The sequence below is a fragment of the Aulonocara sp. 'chitande type north' Nkhata Bay genome, linkage group LG23 (genome assembly GCF_057382095.1).
Source record: "Aulonocara sp. 'chitande type north' Nkhata Bay isolate Kocher_YH1m ecotype deep benthic linkage group LG23, A_spYH_male_GT1.1, whole genome shotgun sequence".
Lineage (NCBI taxonomy): Eukaryota > Metazoa > Chordata > Actinopteri > Cichliformes > Cichlidae > Aulonocara > Aulonocara sp. 'chitande type north' Nkhata Bay.
The window spans coordinates 7,472,661-7,485,364 of record NC_141365.1 but is presented as its reverse complement, the minus strand read 5'-3'; the positions used below and the strand labels follow the sequence as shown (position 1 = coordinate 7,485,364).

At 38.0% G+C, this 12,704-nt stretch overlaps 1 protein-coding gene across 2 annotated transcripts in view; it reads right to left on the bottom strand.

Annotated features, from left to right (window-relative positions):
• Positions 1-12,704, bottom strand: part of ncanb (neurocan b) — a 186,069-nt gene that overhangs the window by 139,003 nt on the left and 34,362 nt on the right. For both annotated transcript variants that reach the window (XM_086281800.1, XM_086281801.1), the window contains exon 2: positions 8,218-8,300. In XM_086281800.1, the coding sequence (XP_086137926.1) occupies positions 8,218-8,290 (73 nt within the window). In that variant the 5' untranslated portion in view covers positions 8,291-8,300. The remainder of the gene's footprint in view (positions 1-8,217; positions 8,301-12,704) is intronic.

Here is a 12,704-nt window from a genome sequence, read left to right as displayed (position 1 = left end):
TCATATATGATTATCAGAAACATAATTGTGTAAAAATAAACAGATTTGCAACTGTTGAGTTCCTAAGAAATTTTCTGTTGCACTTTTACTCAAGTATTTATTTATGATACAGTTAGATTAGTTCTGATTATTTGTAGACTGTAACAGTTTTGTATGTTTAACTGGCCTCCTGTGCACTTGGTGCTCTGATACCTCACTAAAAAACACAGAACTGGGTTAAATAATCTGCCAGAAATGAAAGTTCTGTGTTCAAAGACATCCGATAAAATGCACTTAATGCACATGACAAGTGTTTTAATGATGCTGTTTATTTTAGATGTACATTACCGCTCTGCATACTCAAATACTGCTCAGTTGTTTAATTAATAATAATCAGATTAACCATATACTTTGCAAGTTAAAAAAAAACTAACAACAACAACAAAATAAAAAAACAGGTACTCCTGTTTAAAGTTAAAAATCATTAGACCTCAAAGTGGCCCTCAAAACTGACTATGTAGCTGCTTAGTATGAGGTTATAGTTGCATTTAAATTTTTTCACAAGAAATTATTCAAATTAACACACAAGGAGAAATATTTATATGTATTTTACTGTGGTAAGTTTCTTTGGTAAACAGGGAAAACAAAAGAAAGAGGGTAAAGTCGAACTTTTTAGAGCAAGTGGAAGCTGTATAAGTTTTGCCTTCTGTGTGAATAAAACACGTCAAGGGCAATGGTGGTAAGTGGGGGTTAGTTTTGTTTTCCTGAGAGCATTTCGTTTGCTGTCTTTATTGTTTTGGGGTTTTCTTTGTTGGTTGTGAAGAAATGCATCCTTTGAAAAAGACCTTGGATGATGCACAAAGACAAATGGAGAGAACAATAACAATAACAAAGCCAAGCAGAATAACATCACATAGCGCCACTATTATTGACAACATTTTTACTAATGTCATGGATTTCCAAATTAATAGTGGTCTGCTTGTCTGTGATATAACTGACCACTTACCAGTTTTTACTTTGTGTGACTGTGATTTAAAAAAAATAGATACCAAGATCATGATAGCAAAGCGAATAATAAATGAAGAAGCAATTCATGCCTTCAATTTCGATTTAGCACAACAAGATTGGAGTTCGGTGTATGAAGAGTCAGATGTGGACAAGGCTTATGATAATTTTCTAGATATTTTTACTATGTGGTACAATAAACATTGTCCTGTAAACGAACACATGACAAAGAAAAAAAAGATAAAAAGTCCTTGGCTCACAAAAGGAATTATTAATGCTTGCAAAAAGAAAAACAATCTGTATAAACAGTTTATCAAAGTAAAAACAAAAGAAGTGGAACAAAGATATAAAGCATATAGAAATAAATTGACTGATATTATAAGAACGAGCAAACAACTTTATTATAGAAGAAGATTATATGAAAATAAAAACAATATAAAAGGAACTTGGGATGTGTTAAACAACTTAATTAAACAAGGATCTTCTGGAACATCATATCCTGAATATTTTACTGATGCAAATGGTGAAAATCACAACATGAGTAATATTGTCGATGGGTTCAATAAATTCTTCATAAATGTTGGCCCTGAACTAGCAGCGGACATCCCGTGTCATAAAAATGAAAATATCAGTAATATAAAATCAAATCCCTTTTCACTGTTCCTCTCAGCTACAAATGAGCAAGAAGTAATAAATATCACATTAAAATGTAAAAGTAAGTCTTCAATGGATTATCATGACATAAATATGTCTGTAGTTAAACAGGTTATTCTGAATATTGCTAGTCCCTTAACATATATCTGTAATTTATCATTTCAGTCCGGTTGTTTTCCAAAAAAAATGAAAATTGCGAAAGTAATACCACTATATAAAAGTAATGACAAACACAGTTTTACCAATTATAGGCCTATTTCTCTACTACCTCAATTCTCAAAAATTCTAGAAAAACTTTTTAATTCAAGATTAGAAAAATTCCTTGAAAAACATCAAATAATAAATGTTGGTCAGTATGGTTTCAGAACGCAAAGAACCACTTCAATGGCGATAATTGAGGCAGTAGAAGAAATTACTGATACACTGGATAAAAATAAATATGCAGTTGGTATTTTTGTTGACCTCAAAAAGGCCTTCGACACAATCAATCACTCAATTTTACTGGATAAATTGGAAAGATATGGTATTCGAGGGAAAGCTGGTAACTGGTTAAAAAGTTACCTAACAGGTCGGGAACAATATGTTAGCATAGGGCATTACCATTCAGAGAAACTTGGTATTACATGTGGTGTTCCCCAAGGGTCAGTGTTGGGACCAAAACTTTTCAATGTATACATAAATGATATTTTTGATGTTTCTCAAGTACTTAAACTCATACTGTTCGCAGATGACACCAACATATTTTTCAGTAGCGATGATTATACTGATCTTGTAATGACTGTAAACAGGGAGCTAAAATTAATAAAAAAATGGATGGACATAAATAAATTATCATTAAATATAAATAAAACTAAAGCAATGTTTTTTGGTAATTTAAAATATAATATAGAATTACCAATTATCATTGAAGGTGTACCAATTGATAATGTGAGTGAAAACAAATTTTTGGGAGTTATAATTGATAACAAAATTTCATGGAAACCCCACGTCAGACACATAAAAACCAAAATTTCTAGAAGCCTCGCAGTTTTGAACAAAGTGAAACAATTCCTTGATAAAGATGCACTTCGTACTCTGTACTGTACCCTGGTTCTTCCATATCTTACATATTGTGTGGAAGTGTGGGGAAATACATATAAAAATACAACTAATCCATTAGTCACAGTACAGAAACGAGCACTGCGTATTATTCACAAGGCTGGTTATCTAGATCATACTCACAAATTCTTTCTTCAGGCAAAGTTACTTAAATTCCAGGATCTGGTTAATTACAATACATCCATAATTTTGTATAAAGCTTTTACTAAACTTTTACCGGCAAATTTACAAACTAGATTTGAAATTCGAGAAAAGGTTTATAATGTGAGAGGCTTTGGAGAATTCAAATTACCCAGAACTCGAACAACCCGTAAAGGTTTTTGTGTGTCTGTATGTGGTGTGAAAATCTGGAACAGTCTGAGTTTACAATTGAAACAATGCAAAAATATTCATAGATTTAAATTTCTCTACAAACAGTTGGTCTGGTCACAGTATACTCAATGATGGGTTTTAGTGTGCTCTGTAATGTCTGTCCTCTTACCATTGCTGGTATGGATTCCAAAATAAAAAAAAATAAATAAACTGTGCGTATGTATGTACATATATGTACTTGTGTGTGTAGATATATATGTATGTATATGTATGTGTGTCTGTTACTTGTAGTTATTACTGCCTGTTACCTGTGGTAATGCAATTTATAATTTATATATTCTGTATTCAGTTATGAAGGCTCTAATTGTTGGTTGCGAGCTGCCGCTTAGATGCTTGTATCTGCCCGGGGCTGTTGATGGGTCTGTATGCAATGATGGGCGTAGCTGCGGGAAGTTTATTGTTTTTTTTTTGTTGATGAGTGAGTATAGGGGTGGGATTTAATAAGTTTTCTTCGTCCCACTCCTTTTTCAGGCAAGTTTTGTTTTTTGTTTTGTGTATTTTATGTTCAATATAGGTATTTGTTGTGCCTGAAAATGAATAAATAAATGAAATGAAATGAAATGAACAAGATGAATAACATGAAAACGGCGATGGCTGATCCTTAAGCACTGCCACGTTATCGCTTACGAAGAGCACAGTAAACGACGCTGAGGCTGATGCCGCCCTGTCCAAGCCAAGAAACCATAACCATGGCAACAGAGGCGCCACAAGTGCAAAAAAAGGCGGGAAGAAGCTTCTGATTAAAAGCACACTCACACGCGCGCTCACACATGCATACACACTTTAACTGTGTGCGTTGTCGGTGGCCTCCTCAAAGAGCAGATCTGATGCTATGTACTGTATAATGTAAATTAAACGAAGGGCTGGTTTCCTCATTTTTCCATCGTGTTTGATCAGTGGTGTGTGTTTCACTGCAGTGCAGCTGCACTACCCCTACAGGAAGTACACAGTCTCATCTGCAGAGACGCACACTGTAAATATACAAAGTTACACAAACAGTTGGATCTTCTAAACCAAAGACATTCAAAGACACACTAAGTTTTCTGTGTCTGTGTGTATGTGTGTGTGTCTGTGTCCATGCACATTCATGTCACCTCTCTAAGCACACCAGATCTGCCAGGCGGACATCATGCAGGGTTTGGAATTAATGTCTTCTTGCTGACATTCTCTCTCATGATATCTTCCACCAAAACATCCCTTCAACTCCCACTTGTTTCCAGGAGTCCTCCTCAGCTTCTTGATGTTTTCTTTCCTATTGCGCTCACGTCTTTCTTCTCCATCCATTGGGTATTTTGTGCTCTTATTATATACCACCTATGCTTTTCTGCCTAACCGACTTCTTTCTCTCTTAACGCCTGCTCCTCATTTTTCTCAGTTTGGCTTTTCTTCATATAAATCCTAATCCTATTTCAAAGCTAGACTAAAATTAATGAAAAGTAGCCTTTGGAAACAAAACCTAATGTGACAGACAGGAGAATGTACACATGCACTAATTGCAAATTCCTGTCTTACTTAATTAACAGCAGCCATATGCAGACATGTATTTTGTTATGTTCCTGATTTGTAAAATGTATCCTCTGCAAAAGGATTTCTTTTTCACAAACTGTTTCTGCCACTTGACATGTCACACTAATGAGCAGCATTTTGCATTTTAGCTGCTTTATGTCTCTGCCAGAGATGTGTGCTAATGTTACCAGTTGTGCGAAGAAAAAAAGATTTACAGACGGAAGATAGAGCGAATCCACAGTCTTAGCGAAAACAAGACAGAACAGATGAGACAAATCAGGAAAACATTTCTGATATTTAGACTGAACTGATGCTGTGCTATGTAACAGGAATATACAATGTGGCTATACAATAAAGTTAAGATTATGCTCAGTTTGATATACTGGCTGAAATGAATGGCCGACTGACGTTGCGTCTCAGACATTTATTCCTTCCTCTAAATGTCACCTACAGAAATCTTTCTACTTGGATCTTAACAGATATTTTATCTGCTTGTAACTAAACGCAGACAGTCGGTGCTTTGTTGAGCAAGTCAGCCTTCTGAATGATCACACTGCAGCGGAAAGCAGAGTTTGCAACAATCAGATCAAGTGAGAAAGAATAACTGTGACTTGTGTTCGAAACTATAATAGTGTTCAAACAGCCAGAGTTTGGATTAAAGATGGATTTATTTTGTGCTGTGAAATTTGCAGGGTGGGAATTTATCTAATGCACGTCTGTTATAATTAAGCCTTGATAAATGAACACAGTGCTTATTGACCTGGTTAGAGCCAGGCACGTTTTTTTTCTGTACAAGAAGCATAATCATAAAAGGCAAAAAACATATATGATCTAAATGTGACCAATCGCTTCTTCAAGGCAACCTTCCTATGCAATTCTGGACTGCTTATAGTGCTGCTGCTATTTCCAGACTGCTCACTAGGGTTTGGTTTTGAAAAGCTCTAATTTAACAGTCCCATCCTGAACCAGGCATGTGGTCTGAATACAGTTAAAGCCACGTGAGGGTAGGTTTGAGGCACAGCCTGCAAGAGTACCACTTCTACTAATGTTAATGTACACCAGTACATTAGGAGTGTGAGCGAGATAAAAGACAAAAACAACGTTACCAAACATGGCACCCCAATTGACGCAGCTCAAGTCTCTCATGTCCCAAAAGAGGGCACTGTAGAAAAGACGGAATATGGGAATGTGGAGGCATTTTGGCTGTTTAATGTCCAGCGTTGAAAAAGACTATCATACACAGCAAACTGTGTCACTCCACAAATTGTTCTTACCATCCGAACCAGTGCCATCCTCTAGCGCTCGTGCAATGCAGGACTTGACGGTGCCAGACACTCTCTCCCATGCCTTGCCTTACCATGAAAGCAACAGCTCAACTTATTGCACAAGTCACGATGCCAGCAAGCAACAATCAAATCAAACAAATCTATTTAAGCGGGTGATTAAAGTAAATGACCCTCGTTACCAACTCCCTGGGTATTTTGTGATCAGGTATATTCCCCCATACCTACTGTAATCTTAAATCATGCCTTAAATCCTTTCTAAATCTGACTACATGCTTTGTCTCCTCCGCCTTCCTAGGTGACAGTTATTAACCCTCTCACTGTAGCTCTCTGTGCCTGAGCTGACTTTTACCAGGCCATGTCAGGCTTCACACTAACTTCCCTGAGGCTGCTGCCATGACTAATTTTGGACCTTCTGAGGCATAATGATACCTTTATCTTGCTTGGCACACTGCCGACATTTTAAAATTCATAAACATGCATATATACAAGTATATCAGCGTTTGTACAGGAGTGCAAGGCAAGCTCACACTATCGCCAACACACAGACAGACACGTGCAAAAAGCTCACACCTAATCTGTTCCTTCCCCACCATCTTTCCATTTCAGGGCTGTCAAGCAAAGTGTCACAGGGTGAGCTTTAGTGCCACCCCTCCCAGTAGTCCTCTACCATTGACTATTTCCAGAGCCACTCAAGTGGAAAAAAGCACAAAATGCAAGGAGGAAAAAAAGAAAGCGAGAACAGGCAATGTTGATGGCCTCAAAAACTCCTCCAAAACTCCAAAACAGAAGCAGGGAGTGTCTTCTCGCATGACATACACACTCTGAATTGTCACGAGTGTGTTATCAGACTCCTTGGAGATGCTCTGTGTGTGTGCGGGCTACAGTTCTCTGTAAGTTGGCTGCAACTACCTGGCAGATGTAACCTGAGGCTTTCACACAAACAAATACACACAGAGAAAGACAGAAGAGTTGGCTGCATTTTCATCATCTCTCTGCTGTGGAATCAGAGCCCGAGTCACAGAAAGGCCCTGCTGCCAGGACAGTAGATTTTTTTTTCTTGCACAGAAGGCAGAAACAATGCAATACACTGAGCAGACGGTTCGGGAGGCCACTGAGAGCCTTGAGGGGGCGTGCAGTCTGTCCTACATACACACCAGCACATGCAGATACACACAGATACACAGCAGGAGTGTACAAGGAGAGTTTGGAGAGGGCAAAGAAGTACCGTGGGTTGTAGATCCTTGTATTGCATACTGTGTCCTTGTAATGGACAGATAACACTACTAAACAGACAGATAGGATAGCAGTTAACCAGATTAGGCGTACAGGCTGACAAGACTTAGAGTTCCGTCTTAACTGTATGGATGATTTCTTTTCATACACCCAATTACATGTTTCTCTGTCACGATGTCCTTTTCTAAACTCAAAGGTTTAGTGAGTCAGTAAAACAAACATTCAAAAGTTTGGCTAACTCGCTGACACATAATGAGAGGATTAGGATCGTAAAGTCCAGCTTTTGAGCCCAATCAAAGAAAAGTTTAATGAGCTCTGCAAATTTATATTAGAAATAAATATCTCAGAGACTTATCAAATCTCAATCAAAATCATTTCAGTCTCTCTAAAATGGCTGAGAGGGTGAAAGCTAGCTTCGGAGATCTCAGATGTGATTTCTGTTGTACTTCTCATCCTTTCAAGCTCCTCTTGAATGAACCCTTGGGGTAATTACGAGCAGATGAAATGAAAGTAAGTGGGCTGGTGGTGAAGGTCTGCCAAGCATTCACATCGTGAGCGCGGCTACAGAATTAGAGGGAAATGGACACACTGACAAAGAAAATGTCAGCACAACCGAGAAGAGCTAATGAGAAATGTAAAGAGATGTGGTTTTTTAATCTCCTTGAAGATAGCTGCGGAGGGCTACTGCTCACAACACGCAATATTTCACAAATTGGCCACATCTAAATGACTATAGCTATTATCCATATTATATTGTCCTTAATTGGCACAGCTAGCCATTATCAGCTACTGCTAAGAAACAAAAGATATAAAACTCGGATATAACTTCTGGGTCAGAAAAGTGAGGCAAGAGTGGTCTGTGTATCAGAGAACCTAAATCTTGTGATTTAATTGTTTATAATTAATCTAATGCACACTGTAGAATCATACACGTAAGAGAAAATTTGTAGAAACTTTAGCTTCTGGGAAGATTTCCGAGACACTGGTTTAATGGCTATGTGTGCAGATGGTTATCAGAAAGTTCTGTATTACATGCACTCTAGGTCAGACGATGGGGACTGCCCACAGTTTAATGAGGACTCACCCCAGACCGCAGTTTGAAGCAGAAGGAGGGCCAGCAGGAGCTGCGGTCCACAAACAGGCAGTAAGCCCTGCATCCTGCTGCACCTGGAGACAGAGATGAAGAGAGAGGGAGGAAATGTGAGTACACAAAGGAAACTGTAATCAACACATTGCCCTTGTGAAGTTCTTCTAATACACTAGACATGCTTGGATGAGTCATCATTAATAATTCCTTTTCAAGGGATTTTTTCCCCCCCTGTTGCTCAGTGAAGGCCTTAGGACACACATACAGTTCATTCTTCAGTTTAATTTGCTGTTTCGTAATGTGGGTGGGATAAAGTCTTCTGAAGCCTTTTCAGACAATGGTGATTAAAGGCTTTTAAAGGCTATGTAATAAATACCTCGACTTGATGTGACCATTGTGCTTAATCCTTTTGAAGTACAATAAAGAAATAGACGATTATCTTTACACTTCACAAATAGCTATTGCTCAGAATTAAATGTACAGGCTGAGATTTACCTTTTATCTTTAAATCTATCCCAATATGTGCTTCTTTCTCAGAATATTTCATGGCATAAATTTTCACCTTATATCCAAGCTCTCAAAAACCATGCCATACCATCTTTGCGCACTAAGCCATCAACCAACTGGCAATAGATGTGATGAAAATTCTGGTAAAAAATATTAACTATATAATGTGCCTAATGGCTTGCTTGATATAGCAAGCTGTTCAAAGGTTTAATGGAGGGGGGGAAAGCAAAAGAGACTTTTTGGGAAAAATGCTGAAGAAGAGGAAGAGATGCTGATGGATTTCAAGAATAAAAATAGATAGATAAGGATACTAGAGCCAAATCTAACATGATGGACCTCTGGGTTCGCTTGTTCCACACTGCCTGCTGAAAACTCTGCTGAATCAAAGCAGGATCGAGTCTGCCACATTCAACAAAAAAAGCTATGTATTTGAGAGGTAGGTTGACAGGAGGTGTCTATGGTATGTCTGTATAAGTTTATCTGGAAAACATTTTTTAAATAACTAGGGATATTTGTGACTTACACCGATGCTGGCTTAGCTTTCACTTTAAAATTCAAGGAGTATAGGAACTAAAACATGCTGATAATGACTACCCAATGCCAGTGTACATCACAGGACTGAATATTTTTTCTCTCTTGCCAAGATCTTTGCAACCTTTTGTATTTTTCATCGTAGTTGTCCGAGAGTTTACAGCAGCCAACAAGAAAACAAGAGATGGACGACCATACAAACAAGGCTCAAGTAACACTATTATCTGAGCATTTATTTATGTATATGTGACTATAACATAATGTCTTTAAGTCACAAAAGCAAGGGGATGGAGACCAAATGAGGTAAGTCGGCCTCCTGCTGTTGGGTCCCGGGTGTAAATAATGAGTATGGCATCTCTGGAGACATGGCAGGCCAAGCGGGGCCTGAGGGCAGGAGAGGAGCTGGGTGGGAGGGATGGAGGAGGATTTAGTGGCTGGTCGCAGAGATGCAGGACATAGATAACCAGTGTCAGTTACGGCAGCGCTGGTCTCTCTGACTCAATCTCAACGTTACAGCCAAGGACAAAAACACTGACCTCATACCAAATACATATGCTCTGCAACAGCTCAATGTCCACGGTGGCAGCACACGTCAAAACAGCAAGTTTGCAAAAAGAACATTTTTGAAGCTGAACCTTTGTAAAATCCTGCTTGATAGCAAATGGTTAAGGCAAATAAATGCAGCTATTTTACAAAACTCTCTGAAAGTAATTATTAAAAGCCTGCAGCCTTAATTATGTGCAGGACAGGCATCACAATACAAGTTCAATTTAACTGAACTGATCTGTTTTTTCTTCTTTTCTTTTCTTTTTTTTTTTTTTTAGAAAAGCTAGATCAGCATCAGGTATTTAATTTCAACTTTCATGAGAATATACACAGAAGACTCTGCAAGTCCAAACAGCATGTATTAAAAGTCTATCTTAATTGCTATTTTGGCTTGGTGCTGTATTTTCTAACATTCGGAACTTTTTAAATTAATTCTAAAATAAAAGCATATTGTTTTCAAAATTGCTTAAGTAATTACACAGTCACAGTTTAAGCTTCTGCCACAGCAGGTCATCTGCCTCCATCTCACCCTATCTCTTGCATCCTCTTCATGTATACTGAGCCACATCTTCCTCCAGTGCATTCATGAATCTTCCTTTCCACCTCTGTTCCTTCTGTCTTGCAGCTCCATATTCATCATAGTTTGATATTGTGCTTTATTTTTCCTTCACTGGTTGCTAGGTTTGACTCTTTCTTGTGTCTTTCCCTCCTCAGTTTATCAAAGCTGTTAATCATTAGCAGCTACTCATGTGCACTCTCCGGTCACAATTTTGTTTACTGTGACCAACTAATTTCATCGCTTCCTTTTATTTTACCCAACCATCATCTCTACATTTAGTCTACTATCCATCGTTCCTTCACTTTTTTCATGGTGTTTGCTTTTCATTCCCTTTGCATTTTAAATTTAAGGCCTCCACAAAGCTATAGTAAATAAAAAGTACAACATTTTATCTTAGTATGCCCTTTTCTGCAAATTGTGTATTAAACTCTTCCAGGACAACGTTAATGCTTTGCATTGGTACATCACACCTTTCTATAGACCGCTGTGCCCTCCTTTCTCCTCCTCTCTCCTCTTTTGTGATGCAAGGTTATCTCTTGTATATCCACAATAGGACTCTGGCTGTTACAAGGATTCTAGGACAATGTTGTATAAGTGAGAGCGGTTTTCTACATCTGTATTCTAAGTGCTTTCTACAAAGTATGTTCCAGACAACATGCTGAGACTGTCCTTTGAAAACATCAGCTCACTTGAGTCAGACCTGACATTAAACTCCCACATCGAGTCTAAATTCAGCAGCGTAAATTCTCCATCAAGAGTTTGGGGGATGCAAGAAAAATATTCTGATCCATGTGAATTTGGCTCCAGTCTTGGCTCCACATTTATATATTGAACTCAGGCAAATTCCAGTCAGAATCAGGGCTGTTTAATTACTAAATAGGTGCAGCAGAGTTCACTATGTATGGAGCCTGAATATTAGCTGGTCTGATAGTTAAATATTAAAGACGTTCTGCTCCACTCTTCATTTTTGATGAACTATAATACTGCAACATAATATACCATTTAACTGGCTCTGCCTCACAAGAATCATACCATACATGTTGATGTAGATTTTTGATCAGCTTAGGTCTTTTATCTTGTACCAATTTCCTGATCCTACCAGTAGCACGTGCTTTTTAAGTATCACCTGTGGATGGACTCTTCAGTATGCTTACCACTGACATCAGAGTAGGCAAACCATATAAGATCTGGTATTTAAGACTACTTTTATTCTACTTCTACTTCTTTACTATTTACTATTCTTTTATTTAAGTCTCTATTTAAGTCACTGCTAACTGACTAGAAATGAGAATCAGTTAACTATCCGGTGCAGCTGACATTAAGCTCCATTGTGCAGTAAATTGTAAGGATGTGGCAACATATTGTCGAAACATTCATAAAGGAAGATATCCACTTTGTTGACACCAACTGAAAAATAAGATTACAATTGCTGTGTCACATCATTTTGTGCTGAGTACACGTTAAGAGATGCTGAGAAACTGAAAGACTAAAAGAGTTCAGCTACTTTTAATATGATTTTTCCTACCAAAAAAGGAGAATAAATGACAACAAGTCAATGAAGGTTTATTTTTTGAACTATGTGACTTGAATATGTTATATGAGATCACAGACAGGAAGTAATAAATCTAGCATAAGAACCTACAAATACTACCTTTACCGCCCAGCCCCTCATCTATACAGCCTCAAAGCTGACGCTTCACTTATCTAGGTCCCCCATAATATAAGTGTGAAGTGGATCGGGTGAATAGCTAATGAGATATGCAAAGAAAATAAAGGCAGAAAAACATACAGAGATTCCTTGATTTATTAATGCTATTAGAAAGTCTTCCAACCGAAGCTGACTAATCGCAACTGAAAGTCAGTATGATCTCTCCTGCTGTGTGGTAATATCAGCAGGAAAGATTCAGCCAGATCTCAGCATGTCAGAGATGTGCCCTGTTCCCCACCATGCCTGTCACAGATACTGTAGATAAGACAGACAGCTAGATGGTTACAGACAGACGGACAAAAATACAGAGACATCCTGAAAGAAAGATACAGAGCCAAGCTGTCGCATTTTCCTTTCAGTTCCAAAGACCTTGGTCCAACCTCAGCCTTTCATGGATGACTTGCTCAATCCATCTGTCGTTCCATCTTAATCTCACCTTCTACCTTTTTCTGTCTATCTATATTTGGATAAAATTAGCTGCCAGTCTACGTCTGCCACCATCTTTACTCATGGCTCAAAGAAGTCTTTTTTTGTGTGTGTTTTTCTCACACACAAGTTTGATCTTGCTTCATTTATTTGCTTTTCTCAAATTGTCGCAACACTCTTTCCTCGCCATGCTGCATTATTAAGGAG